Consider the following 22,224-nt stretch of genomic DNA (forward strand, 5'->3'; position numbering starts at 1 on the left):
AAGCAGACCCCCATGTAGACAGGCATGCTGCTCTGCTGGGATTTTAAAAACCAAAGAAGCAGACACCTGCCCAGGACTTTGAGAGGGGCCCAGGGCGTCGTGAAACAGGCAGGGCTGTCTTTCCAGCTTTCCAAGGTGCAGAAGATGGGATTAGATTTCTGCCCCTGCTCCAGGGCTTGTCTGGTGTGGTGCGAGGCGGGCTGTTGCTAGCCCTGACGTCGCTCCGTGTTCTGCACTGAGTCTATCGACAGAGCCAGTATTCAGTTGGGCAAGCATTCCTCAGAAGCGCAGGGCACGAGTTCCCCCTGTGACCTTTTCCTGGATAAAAGATGTCTTTTGACTTGTGACTATTGTCCCTGGTCAATCAAGGTTTTCAGGTGCTTATGATAACCTCCCGCCTAAAGTGTGGGCTTCTCTAATGCCGAAAAAGTATTTAATGACATAGCTAAGCTCGATGTTTGACACTAAGAAAGTCAAACAGCCATATCATTCCAAAATCTCTTTCTTAAAATAATTATTTGTTTAATTTTACTAATTATTATTATTTTTAAAACTTTTGCTATAGGGCACATGTGCTCACCAGAGAGAGAGAGAGAAGGAAAGTGAGAAAACAAGCCATCAGGTCTGGAACTCAGACCATGGTCTACCATGTGGGAGTCCAGCACCTTAAACACTACACCACCTGCTGGCCCCATATAGTTTATAGCATATATTATACGCCAGCTATCACGCTGGTCAATGAAGGACAACTAGAAATGATGCCTGGGGACCAGCAGTTAGCGTAATGGCTATGTCGCTGGACTCCCATGTTAGTTGACCTCTGTTCGAGTCCCGAACCGGTGGCTTAAAACTCACATCAGGCGCATATTCGTGTGTGCCCAAGATCCCGAGAGGAGAATGGAGAAGGGATTGCAGTGTGGCTATCCCCCCTGGGGGATGATTTCTTGCTTTCTGTCTCTCTCTGTCTGGCGAGCACATGTGCCCCATAGCAAAAACCTCTCCAAAATAAAAAAAAAAGAAAGAAAGAAAGAAAAGAAAAGAAACGATGCCTGACTTGAAGGAACTTAAAAACATGTACAATGCTTCCAAAATTACCAACTTGCAAATGAATTTTAGGCCTGGCTAGAAAAGAAACACCTGTGAAGCTTGTTTGAAAATACGTATCCCCAGGCCCCGTCTGCAGGGATACCTATTCAATAAGCCTGGGTTAAGTACTTGGATTCTACATACTTTGAACAAATTTTCCAGGTGGTTCTGACAGCAGCCAGATTCAGAAACCACTAATAGAATAAGAAGTTTTACTTTCCAAGGACATTCAGGTGGAATGGTGGTTAAGGCAGCTGGATCCCACCTGGCTGACTGAAGTTCATAGTCCAGGACCCGGCTTGAAAAACACACAGGCACACACGTCCAAAATCCCGAGGGGAGAATGGAGGAGAAGGGATTTTAGCGTAACCACTGCTCCTGGGAGGTGCTTGCTTACTTCCTCTTTCTCACTCTGTCAACAGTGAGCGCACACGCCCTATAGCAAAAAAAAAATAAATAAATAAAAAGAGGTTTTTGCTGTAGGGTACATGCTTTCACCAGAAAGACAGAGATAGAGACAGAAAGCGAAAAATCACCCTCCAGTGGGGATGACCATGCCACAATCCCTTCTCCATTCTCCTCTCGGGCTCTTGGGCATGCATGCACACATGCTGATGTGAGTTTGAGCCACCAGGTCCGGGACTTGAACTGTGGTCAACTACATGGGAGTCTAGCGACATAGCCATTACACCAACTGTTGGTCCCCCATAGCAAAATTTTTTTAAAAAGGAAAAAAAAGTTCTACCTTCCAAATAAGTATTTTAGACGGGACCAGCAGTTAGCATAATGGCTATGTCGCTGAACTCCCATGTAGCCAACCGCGGTTTGAGGCCCTGACCCAATGGCTTAAACTCACACTGGGTGCGTGTGCATGCATGCCCAGGATCCCGAGAGGAGAATGGAGGAGAAGGGATTGCGGCGTGGCCATCCCCCCTGGGGGGTGATTTCTCTCTTTCTATCTCTCTCTCTTTGTCTTTCTGGTGAGCGTATGCGCCCTATAGCGAAAACCTCTCCAAAACAAACAAACAAAAAACAAATAAGTATTTTAGAAATGTAGAGCGTCACCAAATGAACGACCACCAAAGTCAAATTAAGTTTAAAGGGAGTCTTTATTAGCTGGCCAGCGACTACAGCCTGAGGCTCGGAGGCCGAGAGTCAGAACCGCAGCCCCAGCCAAAGTTTGGGGTAACCTCTTACAGGGGTCGGTTGCCAGGTGTGCAGGATTCCTATGCGAAAGCAGTTACAGAAGCTGAGTCAAGCAAGTTCATTATTTCTGAAGGGAGTGGGGTTTCCATGCAACCAGTTACATTGTTAAACAAAGAGGTTTCAGGCTAGTTAGCAAAGGCAGTGGCAGGTACAGGATTTCTCCCAGATGCGGTTTTAGCACTAGCTGTTTTCTCCTGGGAAGAGCAAGTAGGAATACAGAAGCAGACACCCATGTTAGGGGCAGGGTAAAAAATGGACAAACATTTGTTCAAGTACAATATCTAATATGCAGCCTTCCACAAGTAACATCACGATATAGGTAAACATGTCTTCTCTCTCCTTTGGTCTAAACCATTGCTTTATATCATGCAAACGAAACGTTAGGGAGATTGACTAAACTTTCTATGAAACTGCTACAGTGTACAAGTATTCTGGCATGAGGTCTCTGTAAGCGAAATCAGATCTAGCCTGAGCCCTTTCTCTTCTTTTTTTTTTTGGAGAGATTTTTGCTATAAGGTGCGTGTGGTCACTGGAGAGACAGAGAGAGAGAGAGAGAGAAAACGAGAAATCACCCTCTAAGGGGGATGGCAACACCGTAATCCCTTCTCCTCCATTCTCCTCTCAGAATTTTACGCACAAATGCATACATGCCCAGCATGAGTTTCAAGCCTCCCGAGTCCCATGGGTCCAGGACTCCAACCATGGTCAGCCACGTGAGCATCCCACGCCTTAACTGCTACACCACCTGTTCACTCCTAAGCCCAATTCTTAAGATTCCCCCATCTTCCCTCCAGACACTTCTTTCTACACTCCATGCAGGCCCCTTCACCTGCAGCTCAAACTCCCCACCCCCATTTCTTTTTTTTTTTTAGAGATTTTTTTTTTTTGCTATACGGCATGCGTGCACACCTGAGAGACAGAGAGACAAAAATCTCCCTCTGGGAGGATGGCCATGTCGCAACTTTTCTCCTCCATCCTCCTCCCGGGATCTTGGGCATGTCCACACATGTGCCTGGCATGAGTTTCAAGCCACTGGGTCCGGGACTCGAACCGCAGTTTGACTACGTGGGAGTTCAGCAATGTTACCATTACACCATGTGCTGGTCTCCCTCCTCCCCCTTTTTATTTCAACTATGCTGCATGTTTATTTCAAAGGAATAATTCAATCTCTTCTAGGAACGTGTTTCTAAAGTAACTGCATGACTCGAGTTCTGGTTAAGTGACTTTCAGCATTTTAGGTAGAGGGATTATGTCTTTCTGCCCTTTTCTGATATTTTTTTGTTTGTTACCCTTTTCTTACAGGCCTGGGCATGGAGAATATTGGTGGAATCTTTGTGGTTCTTATTTGTGGCTTAATCGTGGCCATTTTTATGGCTATGTTGGAGTTTTTATGGACTCTCAGACACTCGGAAGCGACTGAGGTAAAGTCCCAGAAAGGCACGAGCTATAGAAAAGGAAAGAACCCCGGGCCCCGTGGTGGCACAGCTGGGTTAATCTTTCATCACTTACTAATTAAGCAGTCCCAGGAAGGGTACCCAACCTCTCTGGGCTTCAGATTAGTCTTTGAAACAGCCCAGCAGATAAACACGTGAAAAATGTTTTGTGAACAACAAAGTCTTTCCAGAACTATAATTTAAGATGTGGTATAGGAAAGAAAAACAGGCGAAAGCACCGGGTTGCTAATGGAAAAGATGACCTTGGTCCTTCCATTTTGAGAACGCTTTTGCCATCCGAAGATAGCCAACTTAAGTGAACCCTAGAATTACATCTTCCTTCTTACGGATTTTGAGTCAGTTTAATTCCCCAGCTGTGGCTCAGAGACTGGGTTAATCCAAACTTCACACAGATTGAAGAGTCTGAGAAGAAGGAAAAAGACTTTATCCTGTTCTTTATCCGTTCTATTCCAGAGAAGGTGCACACATTCTTACATATTAGCTGTGTTTTTAGATTATTCTTCTGGCAGAGATTTTTGCTATAGGAGTCATGTGCTTGCTGGAGAGACAGAGACACTGAAAGGGAGAAATCAACCCCCAGGGGGAATGGCCATGCTACAATTCCATCTCCAATTCCGTCTTCTCCTTTTTCCTCTCAGGACTTTGGGCATGCACGCACACATGCCTGGAGTGACTTTTAAGGTACCCTGTCTGGGATCAAACCACAGTTAGCCACATGGGAGTCTAGCACCTTAACTACTATGCCACCTGCTTGTCCCCATGTTATTTTTTTTTTTTTTTTTTAACAAGTACGCTAGACTCCATCTCAACTCCCAACTTGGATCTTCCTGAAACCTCCTTCCCTGATTGGCTCTAGAGAAACATGACTGGACAGTGTCCCTAGAAGTCTCCAGGATTGTCTCATATAGGACCTTGACACAACACTCCCCCCACACACACACACCCTGTCCCTTCACTCTTCTGTAGTTGGCCTCTGCTGGCTTTCCCACACAGGACATCCACACCATGACCCCATCCTCATGCCTCCCTGCTCCTGCATGCCTAGGGCTAAATTTTACTATCCGCCTTACCAAGAAGTCAGAGTAACCAGACCCAGATTAAACCCTTCACCTAAAGATTGTCCACAGCTGTAGCCACCACGCAGCTGCACCAGTGTTCCTCCATCTCTGGGCCCTCTGCCTGCTCAGCTGCTCTAGAAGAATCCTCTTTCTCCCATGTGTTCTTTTCTTGGGTGTTTTCCCTCTAAAATCAACAAAAATGCTCCAAGTAGCCCACATCTTAAAACAGTAGCAATATTTCTATTGTTCTCGCTCTATTCTTGCCCTCTTCCAAACCAAGGAGATCCACCGAGACTGTCAGTCTCCACTTTCTGACCTCCCACTGGGTTGTCTGCCAGGCTAGGGCATTCCCCTCCCCATCCTGCATGGCACCATGCTCTCCTGGGTCCCTCATCCTCTCTCCAACTTTACTCACTCTCTCCCTTTGCCTACTCCTTCAATGGTGAAGGGGCGCTTATTCGTAAGACCTAGTGTTCCCTCCCTGTGAGACCTTCCCCATTCCTCCTGCTTTTTCTCCTGGGCCAGCAGAGTTGACTCTTCTTCTTCTTCCCAATGTCATGGTAACCTGTGCAGGGAGCCCTTAGCACTGTGTTGCAATTATTTTCACATCAGCTGTTCTATTGGTGCTACTTAAAGCAGGACTGTGTCTTTCATCTCTGTATTTCCACTGTAGAACACTGTGCTTGACACCTAGCAGGCAGTTCATAAATATACGTTGTTATATGCTCGTCACATGTAACAGACTGGACAGGTGGTGGTGTTTTTGCTTTTGTCATGGTTATTAAGAACACCAACGATTTAAGTGGCTTCAAGAGTCTCTGCTATTTAGTAACAATGATGGGCCTAGGATCCAGGTCTCAAGTCATCAGGCAGGCTGCCACAGGCTATCCCTATGAGGTGATCCGACCACCTCCCTAGCTGCTTCACTTTGGGCCATCCTCCTGAGAGGCGCCCGCAGTGTGGACATAGATGAAACATCCAGTGAGGAGCCAGAGCGTTCCCAGTAGCCACAATGAAGAGGAAATAGCTAACACAGAACACCTGTCTCACCGATAGACCTGGGAACAGGAAAGAAGAGAAGGCCTCATCTCCCATCCTGGTCCAGGAGAGTGTCCTTTTCGGCTCAGGGTAGAGAATTCAGCAGACTGCGTGAGTGTGGAGGTCAGTAGGTTTAGATTCAAATGCTGGATCACCTAGGTTGTCAGTAACTTGGGGCCAGAAAAATAACTTCTACGAGGGTCCATTTTCACATCTGCGAAATGGCTATAATAACAATAATGGTAATATTACAAGGTTGAGCGTTCCTAATCCAAACATCTGAAATCCAAAATGCACCAAAATCCCAAATAGGAATAATGGAAGGCCCACAACAACAGACTGTCCACCAGGGTGGCTGGGACTGTCACACCTTTGTTTTCTGATGGTCCCATGTACACTAGTGACACCTTTGTTTTCTGATGGTCCCATGTACACAAACTGTCATGCACTAAACATTCTGAGAAATATTCTGTACCTTCAGGCTATGTATATAAAGTACATGTGAAGCAAAAGCATTTCATGTGTAAATTTGGGTTCCATCCCCAAGATACCTCAGTATGTATATGCGTATATTCCAAAACCCCCCGAAATCTGAAATCCGAAAGACTTCTGGTCTCAAGAATTTCAGATAAGGGATCCTCAGCCTAGTAGTGGTACAGGGTCATGATTCGTTGTGCACAATTCTGAAATCCAAAAAGCTTGCAAAGTCCAAGTCCCTTGTACATTAGATGCAAACGCATTCAGTGACAAAACTTTGGGTCCTTATCTCACTCCGTGTGAGCGTCCGTACATTTTGCTGCAGAAAATATTCATGTGTTTGAATGTAGAGTCTGCCCCAGGCCCACTGGCTACGATGTGTGATATACTGTGTGTGCATTATATCACCTTCCCCAAATCCAAACTACTCTAAATTCTGAACACAGCTGGAGCCTTGGTTTCACAGTAGAAAACGCCGGGCCTGCGGGAATGGTGGCTGCTCTTGTGTTAGTTATTGCTAGAATGTATCGTCTCCGGCCATAAGCACTTCATTGAAAGCAAGGAGAAGCCTTAGCCTGAGAACAGCATGTTCTTGGAGACGCCTCAGTAGTTGAGAGGCTGACAAGTGGTGGGGGCTTCAAGGTCCAGATTTGGCTGGGATCCACATCTGGGTATTTCAGGGTTCCAAAGTGTTCACTCGGTGCAGCACTGAATGCAAACGTGAGAAAACGGTGGTGGCCGTTCCCCAAACGGTGAGACGATTGTCTCCAAAGGTTCCATCAGAGATTAGCCAGCCAGCTGGCGGGCCTGTTGAATATTATGGTATGGAAGGCGTTTGAACGAAATAGGGGTGGGAGTAGGGAGGTGGATTGAAAGGTCTTCCTGTCCTCTTCCTCCCTCCAATGACACCCCCCACCCCCCACCCCCCGCCTTCCTCACTCAGACCCGTGCTGTGCAGCGCTGGGCCGGGCTGTGACCTCGCTGTTTCCTCCAGGTGTCCGTCTGCCAGGAGATGGTGTCCGAGCTGCGCAGCATCATCCTATGTCAGGACAGTGTGCACCCTCGCCGGAGGCGCACTGGGGTCCCGCCGCCCCGGCCCCCAGTCCCCGAGGAGCGCCGGCCCCGGAGCACCGCGACGCTCAGCAACGGCAAGCTCTGCGGGGCCGGGGAGCCCGACCAGCTGGCGCAGAGACTGGCGCAGGAGGCGGCGCTGGTGGCCCGCGGCTGCACGCACATCGAGTGCCGCCGCTTCCAGGGCCTGCGGGCGCGGCCGTCGCCCGCCCGCAGCGAGGAGAGCCTGGAGTGGGAGAAGATCACCAACAGCAGCGAACCCGAGTAGCCCCGGCGGCCCCGGACACGTGGAGGCCAGGTGGGGAGGCGGGAGGGGCCGGGCCGGGGCCGCTGTCCGTGCCAGCCCGGACTTGTACAGCGTCGACTCTTCCGTCCGGATTTCGGATCCAGTCACTTTACAAACAGATCAAAGAGCCTGACGCCCCAGCCAGAGACCGTGGGGACCCGGGTCCACCCAGAGACGTTGTACCCAAGTGGCAAAGGGATGCGCTCCCTGGAGGGGGGAGAACCCATCTCCCGGTGGGCCTTTCCCTCCCACCAAAATAAGCGTCTGCGGTGGGGGTCCCTGCTCAGACCGCTCCAATGTATTGGTGGAGTCCTCAGTTGAATTCCCCCTAGGAAGGGGCCCTTGTACCCTGGATCTAGTTCTTACAGGGAAAAAAAAAAAATTAAACGCAACAGGGAAGTTTTTCTTTTCTGGATTTGTATATTTTTGTTAGTGTTCTTTTCTTTCTCCCTTCCAACCCTTCCCCCCTGTCTTCTCAGTTCTGTCCACTTGCTTTGTCTTTTAGAGGAGAGGCCAGGGTAGGGGGTGGAAGTCTAAATAATCACTCCTCCCTTTCCCTGGATGTTAGGACATGGCGTCGCCAACGCCTCCGATTCCAGGTGCTGAACTCTCCATGCTGGGTGGGGACTGGGGCTGGCTGAAGCACCGACCAGGATCTGGGGAGGAATCCGGTGGAGAGTCTCAAATAAAAGTCCATTGAAGTCAATTTCTAAATGCCAAAAAACAATTACCCTATAGTCTACTCGAGAGATGCCTGGGATTTCGGGGGTTAAACTGCCTTTTCTTTCTCTTTTTGACTTTCTATTACTGGATTGGATTCGATTGTGGGTGAATGTGGTCTCGGAGGACAGATGGGAGAATGGAACACACACAGTATCCCGGGGCCTTGTTTCAGGAGCACCAGGACAGATAGAATTTTCCACACCTTGGCCTTGGCGTCATTCACAGAGGAGGGACAGGCCACCTTGACCTTGGCGTCATTCACAGAGGAGGGACAGGCCACCTGGACCTTGGTGTCATTCACAGAGGAGGGACAGGCCACCTTGGTGGCGCCGTGCACACTCAGTCAACTGCATCTTTTTACCTGAACTTGGTGGCTGCATAGGAAGCCAGACTCCCAAGGCTGTCACAGATTAGCCAATTTCTTGCTATTCAAGTGAGAACTGGGTGCACGTACGGGCATGCACGTGTGTGTGTGTGTGTGTGTGTGTGTGTGTGTGTGTTTATTGAGTGGAAGACCTTAGGTAATCAAGAATTTGCCAGGTTCCTGGGAGGAAGGTAGAATCTCCTAGCCTGGAAACAGGCCTGGGAGCCAGGACCCCTGGAGTCCTAACCTCCGCTTGGGCAGCAGCGGGCTGCCGCCCCGTGTGACTTTAGGTAAAGCCTTTAACTTCTCTTCCATCCCCAGCACAGGAGTGGCTGATGCATCCCAGGGTACCCGACGGCCGCTAGTTAGTGGCGTACTAGTATGAAGGGAGCTGGGCCCGAGCACACACCTGATGGCAAGGTGAGGCTTTCTAACGGTAGCTTGGCCTTTGCTTGGCTTCCCCCATTGGGAGTTTCATGCAGAGAGTCTTCATTTTCTGATGGCAAACAAATTCTATGCAATTTCTGATTGTAAACTTAGAAACTTCAGAAGGAGAGCGACATGAACAGTTGCTTAAATCCCACCTCCACCACAGCTGCCACCACCGCAATCGAGTGGTCCGGACGTTCCTGTCCCGAATGAACTGAAATAAAGACACCTTTGGAAGATGACACGCTTGGTCACCATGGCTGGGCAGGCTGACCTCCTCCTTGTGCCAGGACCATCGGTTAGCGCTGCCGTCCTGGGGCCGAGCAGTTCCCTGGTGACTCTTACAAAGGATGCCATTTGGTCCTGAGCTTTTCTTTCTCACGAATTTGAGTCCTTTTCCTTTTTTCTCTTCTACCATCAAGCTGTGGAAAACACTTGAGTATTTTTCTAAACCTTGCCTCTAACTTCACGGGGAAATATGGATTTGGTGGGAAGGACACCGGAAGGAAACTGACTACACACCCCTGTGGTGCCACACTGCTGCAACCCGCAGCTCCAGCCACGCTTCTGACAACGTGGTCCCTGCTGTCAGATCGCATTTGGGGTGGGAAGGGTTGTTTTGGGTTTGTTTTTGTTTTTGTTTTAAAAAGTAAACTTGTTTTTATGAGCAGGATATCTTGATCAACAGCAAGCTTTTTTTTTTTTAATGGATTAGTGAAATAAGTGTCCCCATGCATCATTTATAAAGTCTGTGTCTTTCACCGTGTGGAATAAAGATAAGACTGACAGCCCCAGACAGTTTCTATTAGCTGCTGAGACCGTGGCCCCTCGCTCAAGCCCATGAGGGGATTTGCAACCAGCCAGTTCTCTTCCTTGGTTCGTGTCCACTTTTTATCTGTTGGTTGTTGGTTTTCTTTCTCATTCTGTATTTTCTATCTGACTCTGTATACTGTATAAAGCAGTTTTTTCTTGTCTGTTTATCTTTCTTCGACTGGAATATTTACAATAAAACGGAAACAAACCCTGAAATGTTAGTGATGGATGAAAGCTGTTTCGGCTTGGCAAGGATGATTCACGGTGTCTAAAATCCAGGTACGAGACTCTGAAAGCAAATAAAAATATAAACCCATTTTATGTCTTCCCCTCCACCTACCCTTTTCTCTCTCTCCCTCTCTCCCTCCTCCCCACTCCCCCACCCATCTCAGGTCTTTGTTCAGATCTCAGAGAAATCTAGGTGGCTTCTTTCAGTGCTTAGTCCTGGGAGTCTGAGCCGGGTCTCCCCCAGAACGGATACACATGTTAATGAAACTCAGCATTCGAGGGGCTTTGTCTTCATAAATGCGCTTTCACAGAATAGCCATCTCTTGATACCCAGCGTAACTCTAGTCAGATCCCACCCCAGATTCCACTGGGAGCTTGAAGATTGCATCAATTAAAATATAATACTTGGCTTTATTTCTTTTAATTGCTTTTGTAGGGCCCCAACCGTCATAAGATCTCTACCTCAGAACCCAGGTGGGGTGTAAGTTGAGCGCATCGATGGCCCCAAATCTTTTGGCTTTCTCTAATCCAATGCTCATAGGAGAGTATTCATCCTGGGAACCTGCCAACCGGCCCTCTTATTGGTTAGGTGAGACCGAAATATCATGATAACCAATCCACCTGGGGCCGCTCTGTGAATGTTTATTAGCTTGGGATTCCAAGGAGTTTAATTTTCTTTTGGAATCCAAGGGGGGCTTCCCCATGCTGTATGAGTTAAATACACCAGGCCAGGAGAGGGCTGGAACATTTCAGACACAGCAGACTGGTGGTTCGAGCAAAGCTTGGGAGAACCATTTGAAGCCTTCCCACCGGTGGGGTGTGCTGAACAAGGTAAAACAGTCTGGAAATGATAAGGGGGATTTGATTCCCTGACTGGTTGTCAGCTCTCTTGGGGTGCTGACAAAGAGGCCTGTTTGGAACATTCAGAGAAGAAATCCTTTCATAAAGGTTTTGCTTAAAGCCAGTGCTTCCTATGGGGCCTTCTTCAAAAGAGAAATGAAGCCTCCAGTTGCCCAGCCATGAGCGATTCCCACGCCCTTCTGAAAAAGGCGACTTTTTCCCCCCGAGCAAGTGCCCACCGCAGCTGGACCGAGTGCCCTCGGGGTTGACTGCCTGGCCCTCCTCCACTGCACTGAAAGACAGGTGCTTGACATGGTTTCAGAAGACTGTGCTCTTGAAGAAAAAAGTTACAACCAGGTGTGGCTTCCACTAGGAATGAAGTTTAGGACTGAAGTGATCAACAACCTCACTGTAATTTAAAAGCAACCCAGGCCAGCTCTGCAGCCTACTGATTAAGGGAGCTGGGTCGCAGTTCCAGTCCTGGCCTCGAGGGCTTGGAAAACACACTGGGTCCATGTGTGTGCTTGCCCTGAATCCCAGCAGGTCAGAGAAATGGAGAAGGGATGCGGCATGACCACACCCTATGGGTCTCCCGCTCTGTTTCTCCTCTCCCTGGTAATCGCACATGCCCTGTGACAATTAAAAAAGAAAAGCAATAAACCAAGAGAAGTTCTGTCACTGTGGTTAGAATATTATACACTGGGCCAGTAGGTGGTGTGGTGGTTAAAGCACTAGACTCCCACATAGCCGATGACAGTTTGAGTCCCAGACCTGGCGGCTTGCTTTCTCACTTTCTCTCTCCCTCTCTCTCTCTCTGTCTCTGGTGAGTACATATACTCTGTAGAAAATTTAAGATAATCATAAAAGTAAATAATTATTTTTAAAAGTATTATCATTGACACATTTTATTAATTTCACACTTATTTCCAAATGTGAAGAATACATGAAAAATATACTAATATTACTGTTCAATAAATAGCAGACCTAGTGCTGAGATCAAAACAGAAAGAAGTCTGGGACCAGCAGTTAGCATAATGGTAGTCGACCGCGATTTGCATCCCGGACCTGGTGGCTTAAAATTCACGCCGGGCGAGTGTGCATGCATACCCAAGGGGTTTATGAACTCTTTTTAGAAAGAGGATCCATTAAAAAAAAATTGAAAGAAAGAAAGAAAAAATGGGCCCAACAGTTGGCATAATGGCTATGTGGTTGGACTTCTATGTAGTTGACCGTGGTTCGAGTTCCAGACCTGGTGGCTTAAACTTACACCAGGCGCTTGTGCGTGCGTGCCCAAGATCCCGAGAGGAGAATGGAGGAGAAGGGATTGCGGTGTGGCCATCCCCCCTGGGGGGTGATTTCTCGCTTTCTGTCTCTCTCTGCCTTTCTGGCAAGAGCACACGCCCTATAGCAAAACCTCTCCAAAAAAAAAAGAAAGAGGATCCATTTTTTAATTGGGAGGAGGGGGAGGGTAAATACAGAATTGAAGGTGAGTGACCAATATGAAAAACGAATACAGAACCAAGTGCCCAAATTTCTTTCTTCTTTCTTTCTTTCTTTCTTTCTTTCTTTCTTTCTTTCTTTCTTTCTTTCTTTCTTCTTTTTTGGAGAGGTTTTTGCTATAGGGCGTGTGCGCTCGCCAGACAGACAGAGAGACAGAGAGACAGAAAGCGAGAAATCACCCCCCGGGGGGATGGCCATGCCACAATTCCTTTTCCTCCATTCTCCTCTTGGGATCTTGGGCACACATGCCCGGCATGAATTTTTTAAGCCACCGGGTCCGCGGTGCAAACTGTGGTCGACCACATGGGAGTCCAGCGACATAGCCATTACACTGACATTATTCTGACTGCTGGTCCCCCAAGTGCCCAAATTTCTGACCTACAGCAACATTCAGAACCGTCTTCTTCTTCAATCCATTAAACCCTTCTGTTATCCAAGGCACAAGAATTCCACCTAGGAAGTTATTCTATTTGGATTGTTCTGATTAGATTCTTAGTAACTTTTCCATTTAGACTAGGAGAATGTAACTTCCATTTCTATATCATCTGTAATCCCATAATACCAAGTGGGCTATAAAAGCGGGTTAAATCACGACTTGGTCAAATGTAAAGGTCAGAGAAGTCACAGACAGGTGAACAGCCCCACCGCCATTCCCAGGCACTGTGCATGCCCGCAAGCTTCAGTGTGGGGACCAGACTTCAAAACTAGCTTAGAGAGGATCAGACGAAAAACAGCTCTGTATAAAAGGCCTACAAATTATTTTCCTTTACTGCTTTCTTCTCTTTTTACCTAAGCTAAAGTGTGTGTGTGGCAGGCTAGCAAGATCTGCAGTTCCTGTTGGCGCTCCTTAAGTCCATTTTAAAAGACGCAAGACTCCTCCCATTATCGCACCAGCCCTTCTCCCTGCTTTTAGGTAACATTGCTGGGGTTAGTCTCCTGGATCTGGGTGCCTTAGTTCTCACTGAATGGTCTTTGATGTAATTTATTTCTAAGCCGAACGTCTATGTAGATGCATGATGGAAAAGGTGGTTTTTTTCCCCCATTCCCACTTGAGTGATAAAATGTCTGAGCTGACTTCTTAAAACCTACTCCTCCGCCGCCCCACCCGCTGCAAAGCACAGTTCGTCTGCATTAATAAGTGACCAGGTGGAATGTTCTGCCGGTAGCTGATTGAGCAGAGCAGCGAGCCCAAGAGCGGTGTGGGCTGACTTCACCTTACACCGTCCATGAATCTGCAGCCATGTCCATCGAAGGCAGAAGGCAATTTTCAAAAAGGTCAGACAGTGAAGTTGTTAAAATCTGAGTGGTTAGATTGGCCAGTAAGTACAGAACTCAGAAACATTTGTATCCAGCTCATCTATCTTTTGTTTCAAAGAAAACAGATTTGCTGGCTGCCCTAGTTTCCAGAGAATTCAAGACTCTCTCTGACCTGGCCCCCTTGACCTTTCAACCTTCTGACACTTTGGTCGCCTCCCTTCCACCGACACTGCAGTCGCTGTACCGCACCATCTTCTGTATGCTCCCTGTCCGTTCCATGATGCTCCATGCCTTTGCTCTGGTGGTTCCTCCCTCACGGAGTGCTCTTCCCATCATTCATCTCTACATACTGAAGGGACAACTTAGCGGCTGGCAGGTGGCGTGGTGTTTAAGGCACTGGATTCCCACATGGTTGATCATGGACTGAAAGTCCTGGACCCGGCAGCTTGAAAATCATGCCGGGCACGTGTATGTGTGTGTCCAAAATCCTGAGAGGAAAATGGAAGAGAAAGGATTGCGATGCATCGGTCACTCCTGGGGAGCAATTTCTCATTTTCTCTCTGGTGAACACAAGGGCCCTATGGCAAAAACTTAAAAAAAAAAAATAGAGAGAGACAGCTTAAATGCTATCTTTCCTGTGACGTCTTCATTGGTCCCCAACCACAGGGGAATAAAGAATAGCCTCTCCTTTTTTACATTGAATTACATGCAATATATACCGCTGACCTCCTCCCACCTATCAGAATAAGGTCTTTCAAGTACAGAGAAAATGTCCTTTTCATTTTTATTTTTAATGTCAGAGGGTGCATGCACTTGCTGTAGAGAGACGGAGGGTAGAGGGTGAGGAGAAAGCCAATGGGGCATGGTCATGTCGCAGTCAGCCATGTGGGATCCAATTTCCTTAACCACTAGGCTACCAGCCCTAATCTATTTCAAGTTTATTTATTTCTTCCATGAGAGAGAGGGAGATAGAGAGCGCCCCCAGCAAGGTCTTGATGCTGTAATCACCCCAGCCTTTGGCTGTCCCTGGATCATGGGCATGCATGTTCCTGAATCCTCAGGGAGATCTTTAGACTTGAACTGGGAACCTTCCCATATGGAATTGCCTTATAGCCCATCATGTTTTGTTTTTTGTTATTTGTGGGTTTTCTGTTTTGTTTTGTTTTGTTTTTGTTTGTTTTTGGTTTTTGCCATAGGGTACATGCACTCGCCAGAGAGATACAGAGAAAGAGAGAGAGAGAGATGATGAGAGTTAGGGCATGAATGCACACGTGCCTGGAAAGATTATCAAGGCCCAGGACTTGAACCATGGTCAGCCACGTGGGAGTCCAGCACCCTAACTACTATGCCATCTGCTGGCCCTCAGCATCATGTTTTGCCTCTGTGCCACTGTCCAGCCTTTTTTTTTTTTGTCTTTTTTTCTTTTACAGAACGTAAGATTCCTGACACATCTTTGGTACTCATGAATGAATGCATGAATGAATGAGGCGAATTCAACTGAGATCAAATGTACATAAAAATGCCACAGGTATGAGACTGAGTGGCAAGGCTATGCTAATACACCTTTGATTTAAAGCGACCCTGCAAAGAACAACTTAATAATTCATATCAGGCAAAAAGGTGACTTCATTTATTTATTTATTTTATTATTATTATTTTTTTTTTTTTTTTTTTTTTTGCCATAAGGTGCGTGTGCTCACCGGGAAGACAGAGAGAGACAGAGAGACAGAAAGCAAGAAATCACCCCCCAGGGGAGATGGCCATGCCGCAATCCCATCTCCTCCATTCTCCTCTTGGGATCTTGAGCATACCTGCTCACGTGCCCAGCCTGAATTTAAGCCACTGGGTCTGGGACTCGAACCGCGGAGTCCAGCGAAATAGCCATTATGCCAACTGCTGGTCCGACGTCATTTATTTTAATTTGACCAGAGAGAGACACAGAGAGAGAGAGAGAGAAAAGGCAAATGAGAAAGAAGCCACCAGTTCCGGGACTCAAACCATGTCAGCCATGTAGGAGGGTCCAGCGCCTTAACCACCATGCCACCTGCTGGTCCCATGATTTCATTTACTTTATGGAGCATGAACTGAGTGGAGAGAGCTGGTGGATGCCACATAGACTGGCAGAGAGTTTGTTCTAATGGGAAGGTATGTTGGCATGTAGAAGTGTTTCCTTCCAGCTGTCGTCATGCCTTCCACATGGGTGAGAGGAGTTCAGTCTCCCGACTCCCAAGTCAGCGTTGGTAAAACCAATCAGCCTTCTCCTTTCTCTTCTCATTATCCTCAAGAGTCATTTCTGTTCCAAAATAAAATGTACCTAAACTTGGTCCATGGGCCATCTATTTCAATGCAAGCTCATCAAGATTGTACTCGCTCAGGACAAATACAATCTTCTTTACCAAAAGAGTCAAGTCAACCTCCATTCCCTTCTTAGTTGCCAGAAAAAAAGACGAATTTCCTGTTGGTGGTTTGCTTTAAAATGTGAAAGCATCGTCATGGTTTGAAGGGCAACGAATTGTAGCTGGAGCATTTGGAGTGATCACTGTCCTGGGAGGTCTGGTCAGTTTCAGTGAGTTTAGAAAAATGCTGCTATTTAGATCAAGAGGAAAAGAAGAAGCCCTAAGGGGAGGAACCAGCACCTTTCCAATGTCTCCTCCGTTCTAAAGAAGTCTGTTGATGTAATCTTCCTGATAGCCCTATGAGTTAAATCTTATTATTTTCAGGAAAGAAAATCAAGTCTTCTAGAAGTAAAGTAACATGCCAAAAGTTCCTCAACTAGTGAAAGGAGAAGCTTTGGCGAGGCAAAGGGTAGAAATTGGAACCCGGTTCTCTCTTCCATTACACACGTCATCCGGTCACACCTGGGGAGGCTGTTCCAGCGAAGATAGAGCCCAGGCAGCATCCCATTCTGACTCTATAACTCTTTTCACCAGTAATGTTTTGCATTTGTTTTAGTTTATTTTAGAAAGGTTTTTTGTTGTTGTTGTTGTTTGTTTGTTTGTTTGTTTTGCTATAGGGCATGTCCAAATCAAGAAGAGACAGAAATAGTGAGAAGGAAAGTGAGAAATCACCCCCCCCGGGGGGGGGTGGCCACACCACAGTCCCTTCTCCTCCACTCTCCTCCTGGGATTTTGGGCATGCATCCACATGTGCCCCGTGTGAGTTTCAAGCCACCAGGTCCGGGATTCAAACCACGATTGGCCATGTGCTCAGCCAGCACTGAACCACTACTCCATCTGCTGGCCTTAGTTTTTGAAACAACCTGCTTCTATAATTATTCAGAAATCATCATAGATACTAAATATATTATTTAAGAGATGGAGTTTTCCTAGAAAAGAGTTTTTAATTAGGTTTCCTAACAGTATTTCTTATTACCAAAAGCAATGAGAGTTTATGGGTGTAGTATACCATGTGTCGACCAACCAGAATTATTTATTGTAGTTGATGTTGGTGTTCAGATGCTAGGATTTTTCTTACAGAGAAAGTCCTGCTCCGTGTTTTCAGGAGAACAACCTAACTGAGGAAAAGTGTATACAAAACCCTTATAGCTCTAGAAATTTGCCCCCTAGACTTGTGAATCCCTCAAGAGAAATGGGTTGCTTGCCTCAAGCCATGTCCCCTTCTCCCGGGTGCCAGGTGGTCCCCCTCACCGCCATGAGAGAACCCACCATATTCTATCTAGGGCAGAGAAACCGAGCTCCTCTCTCTTCACAAGGGCAATTACCCGGCTCGTGTTTCCTCTCTGCTCTGGGACAAGGCGGGGATTCTAGGCTCCATGGCCTTGATGCGGATATCTTTCTCCAGTGGTTAAGAATGCGTTTTATAGTTCTCTCTAAGTTTCTGTCTGCTCAGGTAAGAAGTGCTGAAACAGGACCTTCTATGGCCTAGTGATTGGATCAGCGCGGTCCCAGGGCCCAGTTACACAATGTGCGTTGGAGCATATAGGAGCTGGGTGACATGCATTGGCTCTGAGGGGCAGCAAGGAGGGACACTCGGGGCCATGGGGGCTTCTCAGATGGCCTGTATCCAGTTAACAGTTCGCAGTTAACCAACAGGGGCATAGCCATCAGGTGGACCTAAGCGGGGCCGGATTTGAAGGATTCTCGAGTAATCCTACGGGTGAATCACCCTGGGTGGAAGGCCGTGAATAATATCGAGCTGCATTTGGTGCACTCGGCTAAGGCAGTGGCAGCGTGTGGGACGAGATGTCCACCCTTTAACAGCTCTTTTAATTCCAATGAAATGAAAATTCCCTTCTTAGTAGTCATTAAGACTCCAATTTTATTTCTCATTATTAAACCATGAGGTTGGCCAAAACATTTAAATTAAGCTAAATGAAGAGATTTATGAGCAGATCGGAGTCTAGGTGGAAAAAAAAAAAAAAGCCTAATCTCCAAAGATTAGGAAGGACACAATAACCGAATTATTGAAAAAAGCAAATCTCAGAGTAAACAGGAGGAAATGTTCTTTCTTATTTTTTCCCAAAGAACTGGCTCTTTTAAAATTGAGTTTTTCGATGATAATAGAAGAGATTTATGAGCAGATCGGAGTCTAGGTGGAAAAAAAAAAAAAAAAGCCTAATCTCCAAAGATTAGGAAGGACACAATAACCGAATTATTGAAAAAAGCAAATCTCAGAGTAAACAGGAGGAAATGTTCTTTCTTATTTTTTCCCAAAGAACTGGCTCTTTTAAAATTGAGTTTTTCGATGATAATTTCATGCTTGGTAAATACCCACATGATTTAAGAAATGTTGGAATAAGACTTTAATGGTATTTTAGTCTCCATGTAGAACTAGAGAAGTATGTCAGATAGATAGCCCTAAGCGGCCGACAGCCTCCTATGGAGAAAAAAAAACCACTGTGATGAGAGAAATATGAATTATTTCAAATCCCCTTGGCCCTAGAGACAGACCTCTGCTATTGGCCAGCGTTCAGGTCAGAGATTAAACTCGTTTGATCTTCAGTTTCTCCTCTGAGATTGTCATGCCCAGAGGGAAGGATGTTTCTAGCTAGCTGAGTGTCTAGGGGTGAGGGACAGGGCTGAGGCCCTTCTCAGATCCCTTATCAGAGGCTGTCTTCTTCCCCTGAGGACAGTGCCCTCATAGGGGCAAATTTGAAATGGTAACTATGAGATGAAAAGTCCCGTAGTCGGCCACACAAGCTGTCAACCATTGACAGCGTTTTAATTTAAAACCACAGGGTTCATAATCCTGTCTATAGGTTCTAAGTCTCTTCCAGTTGTGAGAAGAGGCCATAGCCTTAAGAGCACGTGAGGACATAAATCACTCCTGGTGGCTAACAGTGAAAAGTCCATTCACTTCTCTTTTTTTTAATTTTCAAATTTGCTTATAGGGAGCACACATTTGCTGCAGAGAGAGAGAGAGAGAGAGCACCCCACATGAGGGATGACCGCACTGCAATCCCTTCTCCTCCACTCTCCTCTCAGGATTTTGGGCATGCACTCACACACACCTGGTGTGTTTTTCAAAGCCACTGATCTGGGACTTGAACCATGCAGTCAGTCATGTGGGATCCAGCCACCTTAACCACCATGCCACCTGGCTGGCCTAATTGAACACTAAGACTTGACCTGAAGGTAAATTGGTATGATCGGGTAGTTTTAATTATTACACAATTCCATTGTCCCCAGATACTGTGTCTCTTTCTCCATTCAAAACAGCCCTGCTGTGCTTACCCTGCTCAGTGTTTTCAGAACAATCTAACTGAGGAAAAGTACATACAAGACCCTTATAGATCTAGGAATTAGCCCCCTAGACTTGTAAATCCCCCAAGAGAAATGTGTTGGTCTGCCTCAAGCCATGTTCCATGCTGTAATGTCTGAGTTAAGTAGGTATAATACTGAGTTAATAATTGTAAGGCAGTTGTTTCCAATAGCAGAGACAAGGTTAGGAATGAGACAAGGAAGAGGTCAGTATTTATGGATATTCACACAAGGCCTGGTACCAGGAGAACTTCCTCAAGGACCCTGGGGCCTGGGCATTGTGGAGGCACAGATACCAGGAGAAAGCTGGTTCGAGACACAAACACAGACATAGGTGGGATGGGTGGGGAGAGAGGAGAGAAATTTCTTTCATGCCTATTGCATTCCAGACATACACCAAATGCACTTACACAAGTTATATTTAATCCCCACAGCAAAATCTCAAGGGAAGTCTTATAATCCTCACTTTAGAGCTGAAGAGTTGGGGGCTCAGAGGGTTTAAGTCATTTGCCCAAGTTCACAAACTTCTCTCAGCATGGAGTGGAGCTTAAGTTTGCCGGGCTCCAAAGATCTTTCTTCCTCTGGAACATCGTGCTGATTCCCTGGAAATGAAGAACTGAAGGACTTATTTCACAGCTGGGTCAGTCAGGACTCACCCACCACGGCAGTCCATGCGGAAAATTGAAAGAAACCCCACTTTCTCCCTTAGTAAAATCATCTAAGGCTGGAATAGAGACAGGAGAGAGAATGAGTACAGGAGGCTGCATTTGACCAGATTTCTGTCCCCTCAAGATTTATCTTCCTTTCAGAATCATCACAAACTCTGTTGCTGCCATTTTTGGTTCTGGAGTTACTCTCACAAATGGGACTTATGCGGACTTGAGACTTTCTCTTTAATTCCTTGCAGCCGGCCAAAATGGTGAAACAAGACTTAACTAAAAGGCTAAAACATAACAAAGGGAAATTAACACAGATTAAAGGTAACTAATAGATTGGGTTCAGAAATTGTGGTTTCTCCATGGAGCATGGTGCATTCTCACAGGTCCCTTCACAGGCATCTCTTCCAATCTGCCTTTGTATGGCAGTTCCCTCACCCTACCCCACCTCAGGAAACTGGGAACATCTTAAAGCGTGAAAATTCAGACCATTGTCTAAAACCAGACTACAAATTTCTACCTTTTTTTGATGAATAAATTTATTTTTATAAAATGTTCATTTATTTTATTTATGAGATAGAGACATAAGTCCCCCCAAGAGGATCTTTGTACCATAATCCACCTCTAGTCTCAGCCAGCCTGGATCATGTGTATGTACACACCCCAAGCATGCTCAGAGAGGCCACAGGATGTGAACTCAGGACCCTTCCCAAGGTGGGCCCAAGTTGGATTATGGCTGCACCACCACCTGACCTCACTCAGCCTTGACTTTTTAAGTGAGATTTGTGCTATAGGGCATGTATGCTCATGAGAGAGACAGACAGAAAATGAGAAATCACTCCCAGGGGGGATGGCCATGCCGCAATTCCTTCTCCTCCATTCTCCTCTCAGGGCATACCTGCACACGTGCCCAGTGTGAATTTTAAGCTGCCAGGTCCAGGACTCAAACCATAGTCAACTACATGGGAGTCCAGCGATGTAGTCATTATGTCATCTGCTGGTCCTGCAACCACCTTGACATTTCTAAGCTACTGCTTTCTCCATGCCCATGTGTGGAGGGCACTGCATACGGAAGCCATCTTGAGCTATCCACCATCTTGGAAACCATTAGGTTTCATTTCCTCACTGAGCAAACTGTTTCTCAGAAATCATGTGACCAACTGTTCTCCCCATGGGGCAGTTGGGTTTCTAGGCAATGGGAAAGATCCACCCACACCAGTGATTGGTTCATGCTGTTCTATCTCATTTGCATTTCGGGCAACCAATCAATGCCCACCAGCCTGTATATAACTTGACATTCTTCTTCAGTAAAGAAGACTTGATCAGCACCTCCTCTTGTCTCCACTCTGTGTGTCTGTCCCTTCTCTCACTCCCTCCCCCAGGAAACTGTTCGACTGTCCTGTGGGTCGGGACACCCATGGATGCCAATCTTTTTTTTTGGAGAGGTTTTTGCTATAGGGTACATGCGCTCACCAGAAAGACAGAAAGATAGAAAGTGAGAAGTCACCCCTTGGGGGGGATGTCCACACCACAATCCCTGCTCCTCCATTTTCCTCTTGGAATCTTGGGCACACACGCACACGCATCTGGCATGAGTTTAAGACACCGGGTCCAGGACTCGAACCGCAGTCGACTACATGGGAGTTCAGCAACATAGCCATTATGCTAACTGCTGGTCCCAGTGGATGCCAATCTTGACTTACTTATTTTTGGACAGCTCTAGATTCATAACCCAATCTGAATAGAAAAAACTAAGTAGCACAGGAAAAGGGGAAGACTTCTTTATGATTTGTTAAAATATGAATACCAGTAACTCATTTTTATTGCAAATATAAGTGCTCAAAACCCTGGTAGCCCCTGAGCTCCTTTATCATAATCATTGGGACCTCACTGAACGAATCCTTCTTATGCATCATCCACATCACTTGGAACAAGGCTGTGTCTTCACAGAACTACCAAGTTGGCGTTTTACAAACAGTTCAAGGCCCTCAAAACAACAATGAGGGGGGAACCAGCAG

At 46.6% G+C, this 22,224-nt stretch overlaps 1 protein-coding gene and 1 long non-coding RNA gene across 2 annotated transcripts in view; one reads left to right on the forward strand and one right to left on the reverse strand.

Moving 5' to 3' along the window:
• Nucleotides 1-8,084, forward strand: part of GRIK4 (glutamate ionotropic receptor kainate type subunit 4) — a 394,611-nt gene extending 386,527 nt beyond the window's left edge. The window contains exons 18-19 of the mRNA XM_006148794.3: nt 3,595-3,713; nt 7,314-8,084. Of these exons, the coding sequence (XP_006148856.1) occupies nt 3,595-3,713; nt 7,314-7,658 (464 nt within the window). The 3' untranslated portion in view covers nt 7,659-8,084. The remainder of the gene's footprint in view (nt 1-3,594; nt 3,714-7,313) is intronic.
• Nucleotides 8,085-9,476: 1,392 nt separating this feature from the next.
• Nucleotides 9,477-22,224, reverse strand: part of LOC102480390 (uncharacterized) — a 62,615-nt gene continuing 49,867 nt past the window's right edge. The window contains exon 3 of the long non-coding RNA XR_334588.3: nt 9,477-10,294. This is a non-coding gene — a long non-coding RNA (uncharacterized LOC102480390). The remainder of the gene's footprint in view (nt 10,295-22,224) is intronic.

This window comes from Tupaia chinensis, unplaced genomic scaffold (genome assembly GCF_000334495.1).
Source record: "Tupaia chinensis unplaced genomic scaffold, TupChi_1.0 Scaffold000247_1, whole genome shotgun sequence".
In the NCBI taxonomy this organism is placed as follows: domain Eukaryota; kingdom Metazoa; phylum Chordata; class Mammalia; order Scandentia; family Tupaiidae; genus Tupaia; species Tupaia belangeri.